At 46.5% G+C, this 24,087-nt stretch overlaps 1 protein-coding gene across 2 annotated transcripts in view; it reads left to right on the top strand.

Moving 5' to 3' along the window:
• Positions 1-17,715, top strand: part of NET1 (neuroepithelial cell transforming 1) — a 70,561-nt gene extending 52,846 nt beyond the window's left edge. Inside the window, exons 1-10 of one of the 2 annotated variants that reach the window (XM_035128432.1) lie at positions 743-1,027; positions 6,667-6,774; positions 8,178-8,345; positions 9,534-9,596; positions 10,473-10,569; positions 11,099-11,175; positions 12,056-12,313; positions 13,193-13,363; positions 14,344-14,530; positions 15,599-17,715. In XM_035128432.1, coding sequence (XP_034984323.1) covers positions 935-1,027; positions 6,667-6,774; positions 8,178-8,345; positions 9,534-9,596; positions 10,473-10,569; positions 11,099-11,175; positions 12,056-12,313; positions 13,193-13,363; positions 14,344-14,530; positions 15,599-16,011 — 1,635 coding nt within the window. In that variant the 5' untranslated portion in view covers positions 743-934 and the 3' untranslated portion in view covers positions 16,012-17,715. Of the gene's footprint in view, positions 1-742; positions 1,028-6,666; positions 6,775-8,177; positions 8,346-9,533; positions 9,597-10,472; positions 10,570-11,098; positions 11,176-12,055; positions 12,314-13,192; positions 13,364-14,343; positions 14,531-15,598 lie in introns of those variants that run through there. The other variant, XM_060279238.1, reaches the window with a different exon arrangement.
• Positions 17,716-24,087: the final 6,372 nt, after the last annotated feature.

Here is a 24,087-nt window from a genome sequence, read left to right as displayed (position 1 = left end):
AAGTGAGCCTCACTGGATTCAATAATTTACTTACGAGTATCTGAAGTGTGCATGCACACGAAAGCTCATACCAATAACAAACTTAGTTGGTCTCGAAGGTGCTACTGGGAGGATTTTTTTTTTTTACTTATGAGTAGACACGGTTGGGCTCGTAGCCTTTGTATTTGCGATTCACAAGCTAAGCCCGTTTACTTGCAAGTAAGCCCCAGCGTGAGGCACTTGCTGCTCGGTAAAACATGCATGGAGTTTGCAAGGCTATTCCTCGGGATCGCGTCGAGCCATTTTAGCGAGGGGCGGTTTTGCAAAGACTGTGACATTCGGTTCTGATCTCAGCATTTAGAGTCCGTTTCTTCCTACGTTTCCAGGGTGCGTGGGTGTTATACTGACAGTTTGTTACAAGTTAGGAGAACACGCTAGCCCCCTTTGGCGTCCTCCTGTGCAAGGCAAACGTCTGAAGAGAGGGCTGTACACGCGAAGCCATTCTCCCTTCGGACGTTTGCAGTGTACGATCGGGCGCCAAGGGGACGCGCTACTTGGTGCTGCGACGGTTCAGGATACCTCCCACAGGGGGCTCCAGCCCAGTGGTCCAGCGCCGGTTCTTCCCTGCCGTGGGGGAACCTGAGACGGCTGGGCGTGCCACTTAGCCGTGGGCTAGCCAATGGCTCCCGGGCGCCAGGAAGCCCCGCCCACCAGGCCGCTCCGGCGCCCCGCCCACTGCCTCTTGGACTGCTCTCCTCGGAGCTGCCGGCTCAGAGGGAGTCTGCGTGAGTCACCTGGAAGCGAGATGGAGCTGTTGCAGCCGCAGCAGAGCTCAGACCGCGGCGAGGGGCAGGTGGTGCCTGAGTAACCGCCTCGCTCTCGCAGTATTAGGGGTGGGGAGGGCGGATTACAGTCAGCACAAACCACGAGGAAGCCTTGGAAAAGAAGAGGGGCTATGGTGGCGCACGATGACGCCGGGGGGCTGCTCCCCATTAAGAGGACTATTCGGGTGATAGATGCGCAGAACCAGTCTTTCAGGGAACAAGAGGTAAGGCGTGCGTTAAAAGCATTCAGCAATCAGAAGGACGTTAAAGGGTTTTCTTAAGTGGCACGGGTCTGCATACTTGCCCAAAACGTTGCCCAAAGTCCGCTCTTTTCAACAGAAGGAGGTTTGCTTCAGAGTAAGCCTTCAGGGGATTACACTGCACGTGTAAGAGGTGGGAGCGTTGGTTTGTTTCGCACCTTGCTCTTAAACGCGCCTGTTTAAAAATGACTGAAATGAAGTCACCTGTAGCAGGCAACCGCGGAAGTCCTGCATAAATGGCGTCAGCTTACTGGGAGAGATGCAAAAGTGAGTGAAAACCGTCGGGGTTTATGGATTGCTCTCCGTAGGCTAAGGTGTGACTCAGTGAGTAGAGACGGATAAGTCAGTAGTACTATTTGTCCTTTTGTGTCCTGTATACTTTTATTTGAAGCTGCTAGCTAAGCATGACTTAACACAGCCCTTTCAGGAAAAGCTTCTCTTACAGCTGGGTGCTGTTAAGGAAAGGTATAAATGCGGCAGGCAGTTCTGAACTCCTTAATAGGCTGCCAAGTTTGTGTCTCATGCCTTTCCTGTTAAAAGGAAGCTGCTGGGGAGTGTTGAAACCCTTTGGGTATTTGTTGAGGTCTAGACGTTGACCCTGCTTTATTTACAGGAGGGACTGCTTATAGCAATGATGTTGAGGAGCCAGGAATGTATACTGTAGTCCTAAAATATTATGCATGTTATCTAAAGTTGCATGCTGACAAAGACATGAACCATGGAAGGAGAAGAAGGGAAGTCTTTGGATAGGCTAAAGTTTGTAAAATGTTTGTTTTGAAATGTAAAATTGGGAACTTAATAAAAATGATTACAAAAAAAGAGAAATAAGCTCCCCCCATCAGTTTAACATTTAAGGAACCTGAAGCAACTGAGCCATTTGTCAGTGGAATTTGGTAGCTCATTCTCTCCCCTCCCCGCCCCTTACCTTCTGAGTTTAGCATAGCTTGTTCCTCTTTTACATTAATTCCGCCCACTTCCCAATCTTGTGATGTTGTGTGTATGTATTCTGCAATGGAGTAAGCAGACACAAAGGAGTGGCTGTATTTCATTGATTGCCAGTAGGGTTACTTGTTTGGGTATGTGCTCTCAGGGGATCAAGCTCCACTGTGGGTGCTTAGCTGTACACTTTAATGGCATTTCCCTTATTGTTGAGTAAATTGGTCTCCGAGACATTCCTGCAGGATTATTGCTTGCATGGAGGCATAATATGAGGCATAATGAAAGTACTTAAATCCTGCTGAAATGCATACCTCAAGGTGTCTTCTGGTAGGAATTATGAGAACTCAAAAGTCAAGACTACTATAAGTGATGCCTTGTGACATATGACATCCTGTCCGGAAGCATTGTTGGTTTCTTTATGATTCAACAGTTCAGCTTTAATAAGGCAGAACTTCGAAGTTTAGAGTCTAAACATTCTGGTGTGGTACACGCAAGGATTTTGGCAGCTGTGGAGGTGAAATATACCAACTTCAGGATATTTCTCAGTAAGCTTGCCTTTCTTTGTCTGTCTGGATGTTCGATGTACAGGAGACTTTATTAAGTTAGGAGGACAAGGAAAGAGACCTTTTTTATGTTATCTGCCAACCTGAAGGTTCAGTACTGTGAGTCCTGACAGGTTATATAGGTCTTGAATGCAGCTTTGATGTACAACCTGAGATGGCTGACCATAGGGTGTGTCTCTTTGCCATTTGTTAACCTGTCTTAATTTGGGATATTGCCATAACTTTTCCTAAAGTGGATATTAATAGATGTAGTGAGCTGCTTCTGTTCTTGCTAAACAGATAATGCCATTAGAAATGTACACACAGGCGTTTAGGATTAACATCTTCACTTGGTGAAAGAGACTCCATAAATTAGATGTCAGTGATGTTTTGAGGAGTGGCGATTAAGTCAGATTCTTTATTGATTCACCAGTATGTTTATAGGGTTTATGGCTAAGTCATAAATTTGTTACAGGTAGCTGTGTTGGTCTGACGTAGTCGAAACAAAATAAAAAAAATCTTTCCAGTAGCATCTTAGAGACCAACTAAGTTTGTCATTGGTATGAGCTTTTGTGTGCATGCACATGAAAGCTCATACCAATGACAAACTTGGTTGGTCTCTAAGGTGCTACTGGAAGGATTTTTTTTATTTTGTTTCCTAAATTTGTGACAGAGAAGAGTTTCTGCTTCCAGAAAAACCTTGTACTGTACAGTAGTTTCTCTATTGGGTTCAGAGATCCAAATCCTTTGTTATCCTGGATATGGCAAAATGGTGGAGGGAAACTACTGTCACATGAGCACCTTTGGGTGAGTCCCGAGGAACCATCTACTGAGGAACGCGGTCTATTCCAATAGATATCTAACTATGTACAAACAGAAGCGCATTGTGGGATCAGACTTTAGTCTTAGAAGTGAATTTCCAGATGTGGCTATCAAGTGGCAGCTTCTTCTCCCAGGCAGTTGGTATGAAACCTGTGCCCCTGAACTCTTCAGCTCACATCTCATTTGGCATTAACTGAAAGCCTATGTTTCCCAGGTGTTCTCAGCATTTGTACTTGCTTGCCTGGGAGGCATTCAGGTTCAGTTCAAAGGTCTAATTTGAACGTGACTGATTTGTTTTCTGAAGCAAAAGAAGCATCTGGAAGAATATTTCATATCCTCTTCTTTGCTTGCTTCTGTGCTGAAGTGTGAAGGCTATTTTCTACATGGGAGCAGGCAAGGATGTCAGATAATGCTCTCTTTAAAATTCACAACTTGAAAAACTGGTTCAGTCGTGCTCTCCATTGCTGCAACTCCGAAACTCAAAGCTTGCCTCCTGATCTCCCATCAGGAACAACGAACAAATTGCTCAAAACACAATTCAAAAATACTTGGTGAACTATTGGGAGTGTGTGTGTGTGGAATCCTTTGTGCTCTGTAAAAAAAGGAATTTTTTTTTGCATGTGTGTGCTTCACATTGGCAGGGCTGTGCTACACAGGCATCTATGAAAACTTAATGTACACACCAACAGCATGGTGCTGTGATACATGCCTGTAACAGGCCCTTGAGAAAAGGAGCTGCCCTGCCAGTTCTTAGTTTTTCCTCTGCAGAGCTCTAGCTTCTGGGTGCTCCTCTTCTACCTTATTTTACAGCGCTGAATTCAGCATATGCCCATGCAAACCTTTTCCTCACTCTCCACTTGAAATATCATGTTGCACCACAGCTGTAGTGCCTAAAGAATGTAGAAGCCGCCATGAAAAACTCATTCTTCTTGTTTTTTATCATCACTTTTTGCTTATTATTTTAAAGAATCGATGTCTAGTCTACCTTTTCAGGCCCACAACACGGTTCACAAACTAAAGCACCCACTGTAATACATTCCACATTGAGCAAATGTGGGGGGAATATGTGTACCTCTTTCTCTTTTTTTAGTGCAAACTTAAGTTCGCTTCACCCACCTAAGTCATTAATATAGTACTTTTTGATTTACAGAGGGCTTTATATCGGCAGTACCCCTTTTCAGATAGTTGTTGTACACAACATTTACATGAGGGAGAGTGATTTGCCCAAATGAGGCACGCTCAGACTCGACCCCAACCTGCTGTTCTCTGGGCTAGACATTGCATCTTGAGAAAATTAAACAGTTTAAATTCACTGGTGAGTCTCTTGTCTCCCAAGCCTCTGTTCAACATATGTGAACTGGAAATAACAGCACCCTGCTTCACATCTTTAACCGCAAGAACAAATAAAACAGGGAACATGGTTATCTGTCCTGAGCTTTGGTGACCTAACAGGTCTGTATGAAAGGAGGTTCTGCATACACCCGTGGACATTAAAATGGCATACTTTTATTTATTTCATTTGTTTATGCATTGCTTCCTATGAGAACATCTCAAAGCGATTTAACAATAAAACCTATATAAAACAATTTCATATACTGTAGTTTGTTTTTGTCCATTCCCCCCTCCCCCAATGAGATACATTATGAAACTGCAAGCAAGCAACAAGGGGACTTTCCTCTGTCAGAAGGGCTGTTGATGTGCATGTTCCTTCCTTCACCTTGAAAGGGGATCCTGCACTCTGCCACCACCCCCCTTCTGTGGAATTCATGACATCATTCCTCTGTGTTCATTGGTATCTTAATGGGAGAGCAAAGCATTGTTGCTCTCTGGGGCTCTGCTTTACTGACTCCTCCAGCAGAGCTATTTCTGAATCGTCACTCCTGGACGTGACAGTAAGGCCCTATCGACTCAAGTCTTTCTCCTTTTTTAGTCCTACCACTTCCTCTGTGCGGCATGTGTTAACTCCCAACCCCAACAACCATTACTATCTGTGCACCTAGGAATGAAGTTGGTCCCACTTTTAATCCCCGTGGCAATAGCTTCCACCTTTCTGGTTTCTCTAGGGAGAAATTTCCTGGATTGAAAACACCAAACGAACTTGACCCTCTACTAGTGTGAAGTAGGCTGACAACACAGTCTTGTGATGGGGTTGCCTTCTGTTCTGGGTTCTTGTGAAATTACGGCATCCTGTCAATTTCCCATCGAAAATAAAAGTGTAGAAGGCCACAGTGATTGTGGTCAACCTTTCAATGTGTCCTCTGTGCCGTACCAAAACCGACAAAGCAACAGGATCCTGCCCCAAGGGCTTGAAATCAATTGGGGAAGGGAAACGGTTGGAATTGATAGCCTAAATCAAAAGTACAGTACTGAAAAAAGGGAGGGAAGTTAGATGAGATCACGATTCTTATTTCCAAGAGAAGGGAAATCCCTGTGTTGCAACTTCAAAGGGCAGATACTGTTTTGGGACAGACTTTTACAATAGCTTAAGACATTATCTCTTGAAAGTCAGTCCTAGCAATGACACAGACCTCAGCTATGCAGCCCTAAGGTATTTGAGCAGCCTATTTCTCTTTAGTTCAGCCCTTTGAACATCTCTCTCTCCCTCCAGTTGTGCCTTGTTCTTGCTTTGGGAACCTGAGTGTCTTTCAGAGAGAGGCATAGGAATGCAAGGATGTATCCCTGCTCTCTGCCTCCAGCACATTGCCTGGCAGTGGTAGCAACACATCTCAGTGATACACAGGAGGTAACATGCCAGTGACTGCTTAATCACACAAACCTTTCTATGTGTGAACAAACTTCTAGCAAGCTTGAGTCATCTTCCAGGGCAGATACACTCTTCCTTCTTCCACACCTCTCAGTAGACAGCTGGTCTCTTTATTCATGTCTCTTTTATTCATGTACTTTGCTGTGGTGGCCTGTCTTATTAAGACACTAAAAACTGTCGTGCTAGATTTTGTTTTAACACCCAGGGGGAGTCAGAGAAAAACTCACACCTCATTCTCCCTGGGACACAGGCCAAAAAAAAAGTGGGCCCTGAAAACAACATTGTTTGTTCCAGCTATAGTGGACTTTGTTATTCTTGCTTCTTGCTAACCTGAGCCATTGGTTTGTACTGTGGTTATAACTTTAGTGTTTAAACAAAATATATTTGTCTTTTGATGGGGCTTGTGTGCTTTGGGATTGGGTGCCTTGGTACTCTGTGTAGTCCTTATCCCCTTCCTCCAAGGGAGTCTGGACACTGTCAACGCACTAAGTCTTGAGTAAACAGTCAGTACAACTTGTTCTCTCATCTATTTGCAGGAGCCTAGCAATAAGCGCGTCCGACCTCTGGCTCGGGTCACCTCCTTGGCAAACCTGATTTCTCCTGTGAGAAATGGTGCAGTGCGAAGATTTGGACAGACAATACAGGTAAGCATGTGGGTTTGATGTTGCAATTGTTTTTTGGTGGTGGGGGGCGACCATGGAGTAAGTATTATCCACCATTCTGCTGTAGAAAGGATTTCTACAGCCTGCAGAACTGAGCCTCATATTTCTCTTTTTACTTTTTAAAATGAACAAGTTTATAGTCCTCATGGGTCCAGAGGGGGAAAATTGAAGTGGATGTTTGAGGGTATGGATGGCTTCTTTGTCTTCCTTCTCTTCTCCAGTCTCCAAGCACCTCTAGTAAAGCCACAAGGTGAGGGGAACATAGAAACTTGCTCAGTTCTTGCAGAACTTGGATTTAGAATTTTTTTCCTCCCCACAAATATTTTAACTCAGGTTTTCCACACACCAGCTGGCATTTTGTGTCCTAACTGCCTTGTAGTCCACATTTCTGCACAAACATATAAGCAAGTCATTGGAACAAAATAGATTTGCATGCTTTTGGTTGCAGATAATTGTGTTGTAGAGTCAAGACCCTGGTGCAGTTTTATAAGGAGCGGCCTATAAACTGAGGCCAATGTGCTGGGGGGAGAGGCATTAGATTGCCGCCTGTGCCAGCACTTGATGGCTGCATGTGACATGATGCAGCATGTGCTGATGTCTGAGTTTACCCGGCTGTTCATAATAGAAACATGACATCAGCAGAGCCTGTCATGTAAGATATACCATCCACCCCAACTGTGTAAATACTGCTCGCTCGGGATGCTAGTGCTGTTTCAAGCCTCAAAGAACACAGCTCACATGGCTTGTTAATGTTACCAGAGCTGGGAGAGGTAGAATTACACTATTTATGTACTTGAAACCAGATTCTCAGCCAGCTTGACCCCAACCCTCTCCAGCTATCCAAAATCTGTAGTATGGGAAGGGGAGGGTTGAGCAGAAGAGGGCATTTGCACATTAGATCTCTCAAGGCTCCGTGGTGCCTGGATTAGCTACACACACGCCCTGCTTACTGAAGCCGCTAAGGGTGAAGTTTCTTAAGGCGGGCCTGCACAATTTGGAATCCACCTCCAGGGCATTGGGTCCTGCTAGGTGTTTGACAACTCACCTATTTGTCACTTCCCTAGCATGCAGCAAAGCCAGGAGACTTGTTGCATCCCAGTGGGCTGCCTTTGGCTCGCATGTGTGGGTTTGTGACAGATTATGTGGGCCTGATCTTAAGGATATTTCTACAGGCATTCTTCCAGAGGCAGTTGCATTGACCGGGACTTCGTTGCGTTGTGTGTTTGTGCCTATGCACACAGTTTGCTGGGCTGTGCAACATCCCTGGTTGGCATGAAATGCCTCACAGCTGTTTTTCTGTACAGCGTCTGTTAAAATACATCATAAGTTCCTAAGGTTCGTGACTGTATGCAAACCATCTCCTTTCCCTCCCTGGTGTCCTGCAGTCATTCTCTCTTCGCGGCGAGAGCAAGTCTCCAGGTAGCGTGCAGAAACTGTGCAGTCGGTCAGCTGCCCCCACGCCACCGAAAAGAAGAAACAGTGTGCTTTGGTCCGAGACGTTGGATGTCAACATGAAAGAGACGCTGAGCACCAAAGAAATCAAGCGCCAAGAGGTATGCCTCCATTGGGGCAACCCCAACAGCCAGCCCTAGACAGATGGGGCTGTTAGAATTCAGCACTGAATTGGGATTTCTGAGCATCTTGGCTGTTGTTTTGAGAGGAAAAAGAGCCATATGTTTCTAGTCCTCATGGTCTCCGGAGGCATGTTTTGAAGACCTGCCGGCAGTGTAAGGAGAAGCACCCAGTGTTCAGGAGGCAGCAGTCATGTTTCCAGTCCCCCATTTATGACAGCTAGCCTCCTGCCACCACCATATCCCCAGATCTGCAGAAGGCGTTACTTTGCTGCCTAGAATAAGGCAAGGAAACTGGGCAGGGCAAGTAGATACATGAGAAGAAGATTGCATAAATGGTGTGCTCTCTGGTTTTGCATTTCTATAATGCATCGGGGGGGGGGGGAGGACGGGGGGGGGAGGAGGCCTCAGTTATTCGGTGTATAAAAGATAGTGGCAGAAGAGTTTGAAGAACTGCTCTGTTCTCCAGAAAGAAGGTGCTTCTGTCCTGCCACATTCCTTAAAAACAGATACTAAATTTCCCCTCTGAATCTTGACTGATAATATATTCTCTCTCCCCCCCCCCCAACCCAACCTGGGCCAAGGCCCCAACATGGGAGACAATATACTTCATATCGGGCATTAAAAAATGATTAATTCTGAAGCTCCAGCTTTATGACTCATGCTAGCTGGTGATCCGGACCAAAGTTATGCATTAATACAAATGACTAAAGCAGCAAATGAGAAAAAGAGGGGCAAAGTTCAGCCCTCTGGGCGAGTTCAGCACTTCACACTGAAGTCTAACGCGCCCCAATGTTTGATTTGGCATGATGTTGCAGCTTCAAAGCCTCCTTTCATGACAATGAGTTTACTTTTCTCAGCAATGATTCAAGCCATTCCCTTCCGTTTTGGCCCTTAAGCCCAGGGGGGCGGATGCAGCTCAACGATTGAGCTTCTCCCCTTTGGGGGCTGCAGGGCGGCTGGCTTCTTGATAGAAATGGTTTGGGCTCTACTGGTGGGGCTTGATTGGCTGCTGCTTTGTTGCTGCTTCAACATAACTGGCTAGTGGAATAGTCAGTGGTCAGCAAAAGCTCAGAAACCCCGAAGTGGTAGATCTTTGACTTCAGCTGTTATTTCTAGGGCAATAAAATGGAGACAGTTCTGATATTTCCCCCCACTTTTTGTTCACAGGCGATATACGAAATGTCTCGGGGTGAGCAGGATTTGATCGAGGACCTGAAGCTTGCCAGAAAGGTTAGCCTCTTTCTCTGCTTTCTTTATATTGACGACACTGCAAATCAATATATTATGTTAGCTCCCCACCCCCACCCCACTTTGCAACGGTTAAATGCACTGGATATACTGGATTAGGCCTCAGACTTTCTGAAGAGGAAAGGACTTTGCTCGTTCCATGAAAGGTCACTGGATAAATGTGGAAGTAGTTGTGCTGGTTGCTCCTCTGCCAATTTCCGTTTTTCAGTGAAATAAGTCACATGGTAGTAGCAGTACGTACTATTTTCATTTCTATGCCATTTTATGGTTTTTAAGAAAAAATCTCAAAGGAGCAGCTTTGTGGCAGGATATACCATTAATGTGTGGCAAGCTGCTTTGAGATATTTTCTTAGAAACATAAAATGGCATAGAAATGGTCATCTAGTCCAACTCCCTGCAATGGAGGAATGGCAGCTATAGCATTTGGGAGGGGTGAAGGTGTAAGAGGAGAGAACTCGGCTACAGGCTTATCTGCCATTCCCAGCCTGACAGTGCACCTGCCTTTTTTTGTGGGCAATGAATCCTGCAGACACAAAGTGCACTGGGAGCTCTTGCTTCAGCTGCCTGGAGGTCGCAATCCTGTTGCATGGAAACTCCCATAGGAGGCTGCCCATATAACGAGTCAGACTCTGGTCTTGTCTCCGCTCTCCGGTGTTTAAGTCTTTCCCAGATCTCCTTGGAGACCAGTGCTGGGGACTGAACCTGCAAGCATCTGCGTGTGACGCGTGTGCTCTGCCATTGAGATATGGCTCTCACCACCCTTTCCCCCTCTCCAAACCATGCAGTTGCACCGCAATGCCATGTCAAGCTGCTTTTTAATTTATTTTTTTGTAATTTCCCATCCTTTCTTGTTGACAGGCTTATCATGACCCCATGCTGAAGTTGTCTATCATGTCTGAAGAAGAGCTCACTCACATCTTTGGGGACTTGGATTCCTATATCCCTTTGCATGAAGGTGAGCTTCTCCACCCCTTCTTCCCACCCCCCCCCCTCCAGCACTCATGAATTCATGTAAACGTGCCGCATTCTCTGCCCGCCACATCAAAGTAGCTCAAAAAACCGACCTATAAAATGTTAAAACCATAACGCATCTGCCACAAAATACTCAAATGAAATCCCATGTGCAGACAGCACAGGGCTGCCTATGGCAAAAGCTTTCTGAAAGCGTCAGGTTTTTACCCGACTGTAAATTGTCCGTGGAGTGGGCTGTTTCATACACCCACCAGCAAAGTGCCGCTGAGTGCCATTGCACAGAGAGGGGCCGGCCAGTTCCTCCAGTAGACCTCTTCTGCGATGTGGAGCAGGGTTTCTCTGCAGATCTAAAGCCACACGAGAAGAAGCATTCTCTACGGGACATAGGCTTTGAACGTCATCCCCAGCACTCTGCACTTGTGCTGATTACTGTTTTAAATGTGAATTTTTAAAAAATGTGTATGTTGAGAAGAGTGTCCTGGTACCAATCCCCTTTTGTGTTTATCTTGCAGACTTTCTGGCAAGGCTGGGGGAAGCGACAAGGCCAGATGGGACAGTGGAGCAAATTGGACCCATTCTTGTGAAGTGGGTGAGTAACCCTCGGATCTCTCTCCCTCTGTTCCTTACGGGAGATCAGCCATCCAAAATTCATGGGAGCATTGGCTTTGGAAAGTCATGAGATCCTATAATTAAGCTGATGTGTGTTGCTCTGGATTTCATTTGCATAATGGACTTTTCAAGCCAAATTGACTTGCATTTCTGTCTGGTTGCTTGCCAGTTAATTTGAGATGAGCAGCAATAACTAACGCCTGAGGCCTGCTTCTCACGTCATTTGCCTCCTCCCAGCCTCAGTTACTCATCTACAACACGAGAATGATAGTAACCTAACTTACAGGGCTGTTGTGTAAGGGTTACTGAGATAATCTATATGACGTAACCTGGACACTTGAAATAAACCATGCTAAAAGAAACTTTGTACACTGCAACTGTGAACAAAGAGATGTGACATGTGTATTAGCACTCCAGACTGAAAAAGTATGGTATATGATGGCGTTCATAAGTCTTCTCTTGAAGCGTTGCACTTTTGAAGATCTTCACATGAGGCTAGATGGGCTTCACTTAACCAAAAGGCAGCTAGGAATTGGATATGGAATGTGCCCCTTGCTTTCTTCTCCCCCTGCTGTATTCTTCACAGTGGGAGCTGCATAATTGGAATTCCTTACATTCATACACAACACTGCAGAGCACCTAGCAGATTGCCTGACTCATTCAAGTGGGGAGGGGGCAGCGGTTCTGATGCTGCAGTTTACAAATGCCGTTCTTTTAATGTTTTATATTTAAATCCTGTTACATTCATACTGTCCTTTGAATTTTTGATATGTTTTATGGCCTGTGATATTGTGCGTGTTGATGCTGGTCTGCGACCGTATTAATAAATTCATTCAAATGCCGCTCCATCGTCTTTCTAGCTACCAGGACTGAATGCATACAAGGCCTATTGCAGCAACCAGTTGGCAGCGAAAGCCCTCCTGGACCAGAAGAAGCAAGACCGCCGAGTCCAGGACTTCCTCCAGCGTTGCCTTGAATCTCCTTTCAGCCGCAAGCTGGACCTCTGGAGCTTTCTGGATATCCCTCGGAGTCGGTTGGTCAAGTACCCTCTCCTCCTGAAGGAAATCCTGAGGCATACACCCAACGATCATCCCGACGTTCAGATTCTGGAAGAAGCAGTAAGTGCCTGTGGATTCTCTGCACGGAGCTTCTAATATATTATAATTGTAGAGTTGAAAGGGACCCCAAGGGTCATCTAGTCCAACCCCCCTGCAATGCAGGAATCTCAGCTAAAGCATCCATGTCAGATGGCCATCCAACCTTTCCTTAAAAACCTCCAGTGAAGGAGAGTCCACCACCTTCCGAGGGAGTCTGTTCCACTGTCAAACAGCTCTTAACTGTCAGAAAGTTATTCCTGATGTTTAATCGGAATCTTCTTTCTTTAGTAAAGTACCTTTTTAAAACCAAGTCCAACCCTACAAACTATCTTTCTTGCAATAATACGTAGTGAACGTAAATGCAGTTTGTGGAATGATGGATCAGATTAGCTGGAAATGGCCCCTCTGAATTAGTACTCGTTGACATGCTTTTAAATACATTGTTAAATGTGGCAGGCCCAACGCCAGGCACGAACGCAAAGGAAGACACCTGATTTGTGGGTGCAGAAAGCACTCTAGAAGCTGCCAGGAAGTTCTCCTGCACAAGTCCCATTGAAATGGGCTAAGAGCTTTGCAAGCACAAAGCAGTGCTCTTCCAAGGGCTTCTGCTCACCTTAGTGCAGTTTTGTAGGAAACTGCTTTGTGTGTTGTACCCCACTGTGTGCTTGTGGAAGAGATTCTGTGCCAGTTGGAGTTTCCACCCTAGCCCCAGAACGTCTTGAGCAGTCCTGATTGGCTCAAGCAATTGAACATTCTGTTTCTGTTTTGTGTTGTGGTGCTCGGTTGAGTAAGGCCCTGTCCCATGTATCTTCTCGATCCATTGCCTGTATGGAGGCCTGTGCTCTCACTGCCCGACTTCAGTTATCAAGCAGTATTAATTGGTGGACACTTTGCTTGTAGATCTCCATAATCCAAGGAGTCCTCTCGGACATCAACTTGAAGAAAGGGGAGTCTGAATGTCAGTATTACATTGACAAGCTGGAGTACCTCGACGAGAAGCAGAGAGACCCACGAATCGAAGCGAGCAAAGTGCTGCTTTGCCACGGGGAGCTGAAGAACAAGAACGGCCATGTAAGTATCTGATTTTAGAGAGCTGATGCTGCAGATGCTTCCATCTTGCAGCCACAACACCTGCCAGGGAATTGCAGAGTGAAACGGCACCAGTCTCAAATTCTTGATTGCGGCGCATCTTTTAACACTCTAGAAATAAGTGTCCAGGACCTGCCACTTTTATCTCTTGATTCGTTCTCTCTTTTTTAAAAAAGAGAAGACTACCTTGCTGTGACGAGAGTTGGCGCCCCCACTTTCCCCCCCCTTTCTTTCCAGACCTTGACTTTAGTGCCGGGTCATTAAAGAACCCATTAAGAGGCATCAGGCAACACCTAGACACAGAAAGCAGGGCTGGCATCTGCCCAGGTTGCAGTTGGTGGTGAAATAATTAGCATAAAGTTACTATAGAAAGCACAGCATGCATTTTGCTGGGGGTGGTGGTGGTCAAGAGGCATTTCCTGCGTGCTCCCAGTGATGCAATGCATCCCTTAGATTCTTCCAAGTATGTGATCTTTTGGGCTTGGGAGAAAACTGGTGACGGCTTGGAGTCTAAAGCGGTTCTCTAAAAGCTTGGCCGGTGCTGCTTCTCAAAAATAGAAGCTGGAACCTGAAGGGGTTGCCTGGCCTTCCTCCCAGCTATGAGCAAACCGTCCTGTCATAGGTCAGCTCAACCTATTTTGTAGTCAAAACTCTCTTGTGTCTCCCTGGCTGGCAGCCCTGCATCATTAGTTGCTCTGGCAATGCTAGTCCTCTAGCATTATCGTGGTTGTCTGCGTATGGAGATCTGGTGCTTATTTGGAGTCATGCTGCTGACCCAGTTTGCTCGAGCAGTTTCTCTGACTGCCAGCCCAGTCTCCTGTGCCTTGGGTAGGTCTTTCAAGCAAGGGCCCCTTGGATCCTTTCAACTGGAGAAGTGCCTAATAATTCTGCATGTAGCCTATATATATATATATATTGTTCCGATTTAAGACCTTGACCAAAGCATTTCCTTCCCCCTCCAGAAGCTCTACGTCTTCCTTTTCCAAGATATCTTGGTTCTGACTCGGCCTGTGACACGGAACGAGCGTCATTCTTACCAAGTGTACCGGCAGCCGATACCCGCTCAGGACCTGGTGCTCGAGGACTTGCAGGATGGCGACGTGAAAATGGGAGGCTCCTTCCGAGGTGCCTTTGGCAATTCCGATAAAGGTATGAAGCAAATAGGCCCGTGTCCTTCAGCAGTCTGTCCGAAGGCTGTCTTGTACGCAAGCCGTCTTTGCTTTAATGGGAATTTGTGAGGATTAGTCCCCCTTTCCCCTGGATTTTGGCATAAAGTTCAACACAAATCCAGGTTGGGACTTGCCAGGCCCTGAAAAAAATACCAGCATTGGTCCTGAATGTGACTCATGAATGTGACACTGAGGTCCAGTGCCGAGGGCCTTCTGGCGGTTCCCTTGTTGCGAGAAGCCAAGTTGCAGGGAACCAGGCAGAGGGCCTTCTCGGTGGTGGCGCCTGCCCTGTGGAATGCCCTCCCATCAGATGTCAAAGAGAAAAACAGCTACAGTGGTGCCTCGCTTAACGAAATTTTCGCTTAACGAAAGGATTTTTCGAGCGGAGGTTGCCTCGCTAGACGAATTCGTTTTATGAAAGATTCGTCTAGCGAATCACGGTTTCCCATAGGAACGCATTGAAATTCAATTAATGCGTTCCTATGGGCAAAAAAAAATTCAATGCATTCCTATGGGATTCGCTAGACGAATTTTTCGTTATAAGAAAAGACCCAGGGAACGAATTAAATTCATCTAGCGAGGCACCACTACCAGATTTTTAGAAGACATCTGAAGGCAGCCCTGTTTAGGGAGGCTTTTAATGTTTAATTGTTTTATTTCATTTTTCTGTTGTAAGCCGCCCAGAGTGGCTGGGGAAACCCAGCCAGATGGGCGGGGTATAAATAATAAATTATTATCATCATCATCATCATCATCATCATCATGATTTGGGTATAAATAATAAATTATTATTATTATCATCATCATCATCATCATCATCATGATTTGGATGTAGGTCAAACATTCGTGAAACCCCTTCAGCAAATGAAAACCGCTGGTGTGGGGGGGAGCTGGGGGTGGGGGAGACTTTGGCTGACCCAGGAATGTGTGTCAAAGTAGCCGGGCAAGCAGACCTCTGTGACCATTGCTCAGTAAACTCGTGTCAATCAGCAGTCTTGAAGCTCCATTCTGATGACATCTCTCCTCCCCTTGTTTCCCCCCTCTGCAGCTAAGAACATCTTCCGGGTCCGCTTCAGAGACCCTGCCCCTGGCCAGTCCCACACGCTGCAGGCCAACGACATCTTCCACAAGCAGCAGTGGTTCAACTGCATCCGGGCGGCCATTGGGCCCTACCAGCTGAGCGCTGCGCCTTGCGAGCTCAAAGAGCTGCCGGAGCTCAGCGAGGAGGCGGAGGAGAACAACCCCTCTGTGCCCAGTGCCAAAATCAAGAGGAGGCCGTCCACCCTCTCCGGCAGCCTCCACATGGAGCTGGACGAGAACAGCGTGGAGTGCAGCTCAGTCACGGACATGGCGTCAGATGAGGCCAAGAACCCCAAGCCGTACCGGATGCACTCTGGGCTCCGGAGGACGAGGGAGAGAGCCCAGCAGCTCAGTGGCAAGCGGAAAGAGACACTCGTTTGAAGGGGTCGGAAGCCCTTCTCCCCACTGTTTATTTATAAATAAAAAGTGTACATTTTCTTTCCTGTAATGTGAGGATGGTTACTCCTTCTGAATATAAATGTCTGTGGTCTTTCTGTTTGTGTTTTTTGTTCTCCTTTTATGGCAGCTACTGGTTTTCAGCAAACACTGTTGAACTGGAGTCTGATTCTGAAAAGTTAAGGGCTCTGATTTTGGGGGTTACAAAGTGGGTTTTGAAAATGTTGCATCTGTGAGGAACGTTTTGGAGCAAGCTTCAGCTGTTGCAGGATTTGTCACCAAGGAGCTGAATTTTTGAGGCTTGATGCCCAAAGAATATAGAGCAGACCCACCGTTAAAAGCATTTTTTCTCTCAGCAGTTCCACATAGAAAAATGCTCATTATTTAAAATTTGAGGGTTTTTTTTGGCTTGTAGAGGGATTCTGTTTGATGCAGTTCCCCCTAGGTTGTTAAATCTGGTTTATTCCAGCCCTTACTGTAGAAGGAAGGTGGTCCGAGACCTGCAACCCACATTTCTCAGAGAGACAGACGCCCAAGTTCAACAGGTTTCCATTTTACTGACTGGAATTCTATACTTAATTTTTGTTTGTTCGTTGTACATTCCTTGTGTGAATTGACATGACCTGCCAAGTATTTAATCTTGTTTTTTTATTATTATTACCTGAATACATTTGTAGAGAACTTTTGTACTTTGATTTCATTTTATTTCTCAACAACCGAATTGGCGTTTTTCTTTTTCTTTTTTTAAGTACTTGTTGGGGTGTGTGTGTGAGAGAGAGAGAGGGAGAGAGCATGTGTTGGTATGTTATGTATATTTAAAAGCCAGTTCAGGACTTTTCAAGGTGAAGCAAAGCCATATGTTCTTGAGCCATTGGGAAAATGGGAGAACAAGAGTTCCTACCCCCATCCCCAAAACCGACCTGGGGTGCCTGTGCCTTTAAAAACAGCTCTACTTCAGCAGAGAGAAGGTGCTGAGTAAGCAGAATTCTGTATTTCCTTTTAAAGGTACAGAAGAACTTAGGTGGTCCGCATGTTTGGCAATCTTAGGGGGAGGGGAGATTTGAGGTCCGTTTTGATGTAGCATTTTGGGTTGACCACAGGCCTGTAGAGTGCCTTGTGTGCTCTGAACTACTGAAAGCAGATCGCAGTGGACGCAGAAGGCTTAGATGAATGTCGCAGAAGGTTTAGGTTAGGTAAAGAGATTATACTACAGTGAGCAGAAAAGGGATGAGGTCTTTAGAAGGAAGCATCAGAAAGATGCATTTGGAAGCAAAAGGAGGCACAGTGTATGTTGCAAGACTTGGTAGGAGGTGGTGTTAGCAAGGAGAAGGAAGGAAACGGGTGAAGTCTTTACTTGCGGTTTTGAGGTTGTCGCCGTCCCCCCTGCTTAATTTCAAGGAAGGAGGGCAGTTTACCTTGGCGTAATGCAAATTAGCAGGAAGAAACTTTGAGCGCTTCTAGTAATGCATCTGAAGCACTTCCAAAAGTTAGCTGAGTTCTGCAAGTTTTCTTTTTGAGGGGGAATTTCTGGTGCAGAAGAAATTCATCTGGCTAGAAGCTAGAATGGGGATGAAATTCTGGAAACAAATGTAAATAATAAAAACAACCAAAGCACAACGACTCTGTAAAAATGTTTTTGTTTTTTTTGTACAGTGTTAAGTTTGGTGTACAATTAAAATGTCCTGCATATTTCCTTGTATTTCATCTTTAATGCGAGGGGTGGGTGAGAGTGGTTTATCAGGCACATCAGTCGCCAGCTCTCCAGGTCAAGCAGAGAATAATAATAATAATTTATTATTTATACCCCGCCCATCTGGCTGGGTTTCCCCAGCCACTCTGGGCGGCTTCCAACAGAAAAATAAAACACAATAATCTATTAAACATTAAAAGCCTCCCTGAACAGGGCTGACTTCAGATGTCTTCTAAAAGTCTGGTAGTTGTTTTCCTCTTTGACATCTGTTGGGAGGGCGTTCCACAGGGCAGGCGCCACCACCGAGAAGGCCCTCTGCCTGGTTCCCTGCAACTTGGCTTCTCGCAACGAGGGAACCGCCAGAAGGCCCTCGGTGCTGGACCTCAGTGTCTGGGCAGAATGATGGAGGTGGAGACGCTCCTTCAGGTATCACTGGCATCTTTTAACTCCAGATACAGCTGTGGTTCAGATACCTGGGTTCCTATCCCAATGGGAACATCTAACCCAGGCATCCCCAAACTTCGGCCCTCCAGATGTTTTGGCCTACAACTCCCATGATCCCTAGCTAACAGGACCAGTGGTCAGGGATGATGGGAATTGTAGTCCAAAACATCTGGAGGGCCGAAGTTTGGGGATGCCTGATCTAACCCAAACCTATTGGTGTGTATTGTACCATCCTTATTACTTTCAATTTTCTGAGGGTTCCTTTTCTGTATTTTGACAGTAAACACAAAAGTAAAGCAAAATGGCACTTGATGTGAGCTCTGTCTGTCACACAGCTTTGAGGCTGTGTCACCTGAAAACAACACACATATTTATCTTGTGAAGCATATTCCCTTACAGTAGGCTGGACTATCGGTCTCTTTACTGAGCCCATTGGCCTCTTGTGGGCCAAAAGTAGAAAAGTTCAGCTAGCTGGTGGTTTTAGTTCAAAAAAATATCTCCATCCATAATTAAGTCTCAATGAGCTTGTTGCAAACTATATGGGCTTTGCTGCTGGGGAAACGAACCATAGTATTATAGAGTTGGGAAGGGATCACAAGGGTTATTTAGTCCAAGCCCCATGCAAGGCAGGAATGTTTTGCCCAATGTGGGTCTCGAACCCAGAGCCCTGAGATTAAGAATGTCATGCTCTGGCCAACTGAGTGACCTGGATGTGACAGTAAGGGAATGTGTACATTCATAGGAAGCTGGCTTATGTGGAGTCAAACCAATAGTCTTACCTTCCCAGTCCTACCTGAGGATTCTGGGAATTGACCCTGGGACCTTATGCATGCAAAGCATAAGTTCTACCATTGAACTACCGCCCTTCGCCAATTCCCAGCACGATAAGAAGCTAGCATTGCAAACACAAACAGTCCAAGGGAACCTGGCTGTAAATATTTGCATTTTTAAAAATCCCTCTTGCTTGAAACTGATGGCGTGACGCCTACACAATAACGTAGGGAAGCGCTTAATAGCCAATACTGGATTACAAAGATGTCTGCATCAACCCCGCCCTGTGGGAATCCCTTGCAGATGACTGCAGTTGCAGAAAGGTTGTGCACCCACAGCAGTGACCAGAGGAGGAATGACCGCTGGGAGGAGTGCAGAGCCATGGTGCATCTGCAGCAGCACAGCTGGAGGCCTTCCTCTGCCCCAGCTGCAACAAAACATGTCTCTCCTGTATCGGTTTGCCCTGCTTCCTGACATCCCTAGAACACTCCAGGTGGCTCAACCGATCTCGGGGTGATCTGGAGCTGTCGCCAGCATCCTGGGCTGAAAGCATGGTTTTCCCAAATCGGCCCGATTCAGTCTGGCTTCGGCTGAATCTGGTACACAAGTTTTCCCAACCACCCTTCAAAGAGAAAGCTGGACCTGCAGTCCCACTCGACTCCATGCTGGTCTGGGCTGCATGCACCAAGGGGAAGAGCGGATCTCCCGGAGCAAGAGAAAGCCTCCAGACTTCTCCACCCCCCAACCTTTTACGTTCAGTTGAAATGAAAGCACACAAGGCTTTGCTTCTGTTCAAAAGTGCCCTCTGAACCCGAAAAGCTCACGCAGTTATTCCCTCTGCCCAAGTTGTAATCGGCACGCTCTGTTCAAAGCAGCGCCTGGCTTTTGTGTCTCGCTGTGCGTGATGTGCTTTTGGAAAACATCTGGTCCAGAAACATTTTATTTAAAAGGGGGGGGGGACACAATGGAAGCCTAATTGTTTTCAGCTGCTGAGCTGCACGTCAGACGCCCAACTAGCAACGATGGCTATGTTCTCCCTCTCTCATAGCTCTGGGGCTTGTGGACGTGCCATGAAGCTGAATGCTGGAAGATTTGGGACAGATACAAGAAGGTCCTTCACGCACCATGTAGTTCAACTATGGAACTCACTGCCACAGGAGGCAAGGATGGCCACAATTTTGGATAGCTTCAAAAGAGGATTTGACAAATCCACACAGGAGGAGAGGGTTATCGAGGGCTACCAACCCTGATGATGATGTTCTCCCTCCAATTGAAGAATCAGCAGTGCTTCTGAATACTAGTTACTGGAAAGCACAGGAGGGCAGAGTTACTGTTTGCAGGCTTCCCCTTGTGACATCTGGTTGGCCACTGTGAGAAGGGGATGCTAGGCTAGATCTCTTCGGCCTGATCCAGCAGCCAGCCTCTTCAGGTCTTCTTACGTTCCTGACTGCAGATGTAACCAAGGCAGTGAGATTTTACTTTCTTGGGTTCCATGATCACTGCAGATAGTGACAGCAGTCACAAAATTAAAAGACGCCTGCTTCTTGGGAGAAAAGCAATGACAAACCTAGACAGCATCTTAAAAAGCAGAGACACCACCTTGCCGTATAGTTCTTCTTCTTCTTTGGCGATCACTAGTAGCCGAGTAAGACTGTCTTCCATAAACACGGTTTTAACAATGTGACTCTGGAGACCAATTCTGGATCCACACATCCTTCCACAGTGGGGACATTGGTTTCCAGGTGGGAGTTGATCATGGTGTGGATTTGTCAAGTGTGCCTTCCTCTTAGCACATTTCTCCCTTGCGTCCTGATGGTTTTCCCAGTAGTGATGTATGGAAGTGAGAGCTGGACCATAAAGAAGGCTAATCACCGAAGAATTTATGCTTTTGAATTATGGTGCTGGAGGAGACTCTTGAGAGTCCCATGGACTGCAAGAAGATCAAACCTATCCATTCTGAAGGAAATCAGCCCTGAGTGCTCACTGGAAGGACAGATCCTGAAGCTGTGGCTCCAATACTTTGGCCACCTCATGAGAAGAGAAGAATCCCTGGAAAAGACCCTGATGTTGGGAAAGATGGAGGGCACAAGGAGAAGGGGACAACCGAGGACGAGATGGTTGGACAGTGTTTTCGAAGCCACCAACATGAGTCTGACCAAACTGCGGGAGGCAGTGGAAGACAGGAGTGCCTGGCGTGCTCTGGTCCATGGGGTCACGAAGAGTCGGACATGACTAAACAACTAAACAACAACAACCAAAGCACATTGTTTGGGCAGCTGTTTGGTTTCTTTGCTCTCGTGGTGGCCTTTGCTGGGTGGCATCAATCACACCCCATCCCCTCTGTCCATTGGCGAGGGCCTCCTTGGTGCATCGCAGGTGGGGCTGGCTGCAACACACAAGGAGGATTTGATTTATTTATTTAAAAAAACAACCCATTGTTTTGTGCAAGTCTGACATATCAGAAAACTTGTACCTAAAAGAAATAACAATAATAAAAATGGCCATGCACAGGTAAACAAATACATGTCCAGGCTGCACTTCATGTTTTCAGAAATTGGGGAGGGTGGGGAAGTCCTAATCCCCCCTCCCGGGGGGGGGGGGACAGTGACAACAGCACACCCCCACCAGTCACCACCCACTTGTGTGGTTGGAAACACTGAGTCAGAGTTTAAGTTGAAAGCTCTTGTGTGTGAACAAACACACAGAAGTGCACAAGGGAAAAAAATAAGTGCGCATGTTACCAGCCTAGTGTGAGCACCACCTAATCTTGGATACTACCCTGTGGTTTTTTATTATTATTCTTCATTAACAAAGTTTTAACATGTGCTTGGATGTGACTTGATTGCATATTTATGTGGCTTTGCAAACCGCCCAGAGAGCTTTGTTGAGTGGGCAGTGCTAAATCGCAGCATGGAAATAAACATATCCATTTAATTTTAAAAATGCCTCTGAACACTTTAGTAGTTCCAAAACTGCAGCGAGGTTCCTCGCTCCATGCCCTTGATCGTGCAAAACTGCAAACAGCTGACCACTTACTGATAAATAATTTGGGTTCCTTGTTTGGAAGTCCCTGAGGTGGCTCTTGAACTCAGCTCTTCTGTTCATGGTGGCGATGGCACTTAGTTCTAATCCCAACCCAGTGACTTCCACTCAAAAAACCCAAAATATCCAGGAATGGAATTGTTCCTCTATCATTATCGCAATTATATCATGTGCCAATGTATAAGCGACATACCTGCTTGATGCTATTGTTTTTAAATAGGACACTACATACCAGCTGCATGATGTCCTAGGTATAATTGAACTATATCCTAATTAATCACATGGCTAATTAAAGCACCTGACCAGTAGCCGCAAGCAATTCGTTGGCTAACCCACAATTATTTACAATGTCTGCCTGTTTTCCTCACCTGTCTTTGTTCTGCTTGCAAGTCCTCAATTATCACCTTGCCCAGAAACTCAACAGCTAACCATCTCTCTCTCTCTCTCTTAGAGGCCATCTGGGGTGTTGGGGTAATACTCTTGACCTACCCTGCAGGGATATTAAGATGATTCATTCTCATAATAGAACGGCATCTTCATTGGGAACATCCAGTGAAGCTTGACGTTGGAAGATTCAGGACAGAAAAAAGCCAAGTCTTATTCACACAGCCATTTCCCATTTTAAACCTTCATTAATACACATACATTTTGCGTTTCTGTTTCAATTAAATCTATTATTAATTAATTAATTAATACCCCGCCTATCTGGCTGGGTTTCCCCCGCCACTCTGGGCGGCTTCCAACAAATACCAAAATACATTAAAATATCACAGATTAAAAACTTCCCTAAACAGGGCTGCCTTTAGGTGTTTTCTAAATGTCAGGTAGTTGTTTATCTCCTTGACCTCCGATGGGAGGGCGTTCCACAGGGCGGGTGCCACTACCGAGAAGGCCCTCTGCCTGGTTCCCTGTAGCTTTGCTTCTCACAGTGAGGGAACCGCCAGAAGGCCCTCGGCGCTGGATCTCAGTGGACGATGGGGGTGGAGACGCTCCTTCAGGTATACAGAACCGAGGCCGTTTAGGCTTTAAAGGTGAGCACCAACACTTTGTGCTCAGAAACGTACTGGGAGCCAATGTAGGTCTTTCAAGACCGGTGTTATGTGGTCTCGGCGGCCGCTCCCAGTCACCAGTCTAGCTGCCGCATTCTGGATTAATTGCAGGTTCCGGGTCACCTTCAAAGGTAGCCCCACATAGAGCGCATTGCAGTAGTCCAAGCGGGAGATAACTAGAGCATGCACCACTCTGGAGAGACAGTCTGCGGGCAGGTAGGGTCTCATCCTGCGTACCAGATGGAGCTGGTAGACAACCGCCCTGGACTCAGAATTGACCTGTGGCTCCATGGACAGCTGTGAGTCCAAAATGACTCCCAGGCTGCGCACCTGGTCCTTCAGGGGCACCGTGACTCCATTCAGGACCAGGGAGTCCCTCACACCCGCCCGCCCCCTGTCCCCCAAAAACAGTACTTCTGTCTTGTCAGGATTCAGCCTCAATCTGTTAGCTGCCACCCATTCTCCAACTATACTTAACCTATCTACTATACTTAACCCTTCCAACTCGGCCATTCTAGGATTCTTTGAAATGGCAAAGCCAGGCTTTGTCATAAATCCAGTCCACAAGGGAGGAAGTTAGTGCGAGTTCCCCCAAACCAAGTGTAGCAGTCAGATCAGAGTTGTTGTTGCTGGCACCTGTCTGTCTTGAGAAACAATGGAGTTCGCCTTGGGGGGGGGGAGTCAAACCGCTGCGTCAGCAGTACCGAAGTGACCTCCCTGGGGCGCAAGCCTGGGTTGTGTGTCTGGAGGTCCTGGGCTGCCCAGAGGACAAGACCCCCCTCTCGGCCTCACTGATGTGGTCCACAGGAAAGCAGGGCAAGACGTTTGGCATCAGGTGGCTGCAGGAGTTGCTGGAAGGAGGCATACAAGGCGCCATCAAGCCATCTTAGGGACTCCACTCCAGATTGTGTGTAGGGTTTACTCCTTAGGTTAGACTGAGAGGCAGTGGCTGGTGCAAGGTCACCCAGTGAGGTAGAGGTAAAGGACCCCTGAACGGTTTTGTTGTTGTTTAGTCGTTTAGTCGTGTCCGACTCTTCGTGACCCCATGGACCATAGCACACCAGG

Source organism: Zootoca vivipara, chromosome 10, assembly GCF_963506605.1.
Source record: "Zootoca vivipara chromosome 10, rZooViv1.1, whole genome shotgun sequence".
Classification (NCBI taxonomy): Eukaryota; Metazoa; Chordata; class Lepidosauria; order Squamata; family Lacertidae; genus Zootoca; species Zootoca vivipara.
Note: the sequence above shows the minus strand (reverse complement) of the source record. Positions and strands in the feature narration are given on the sequence as shown.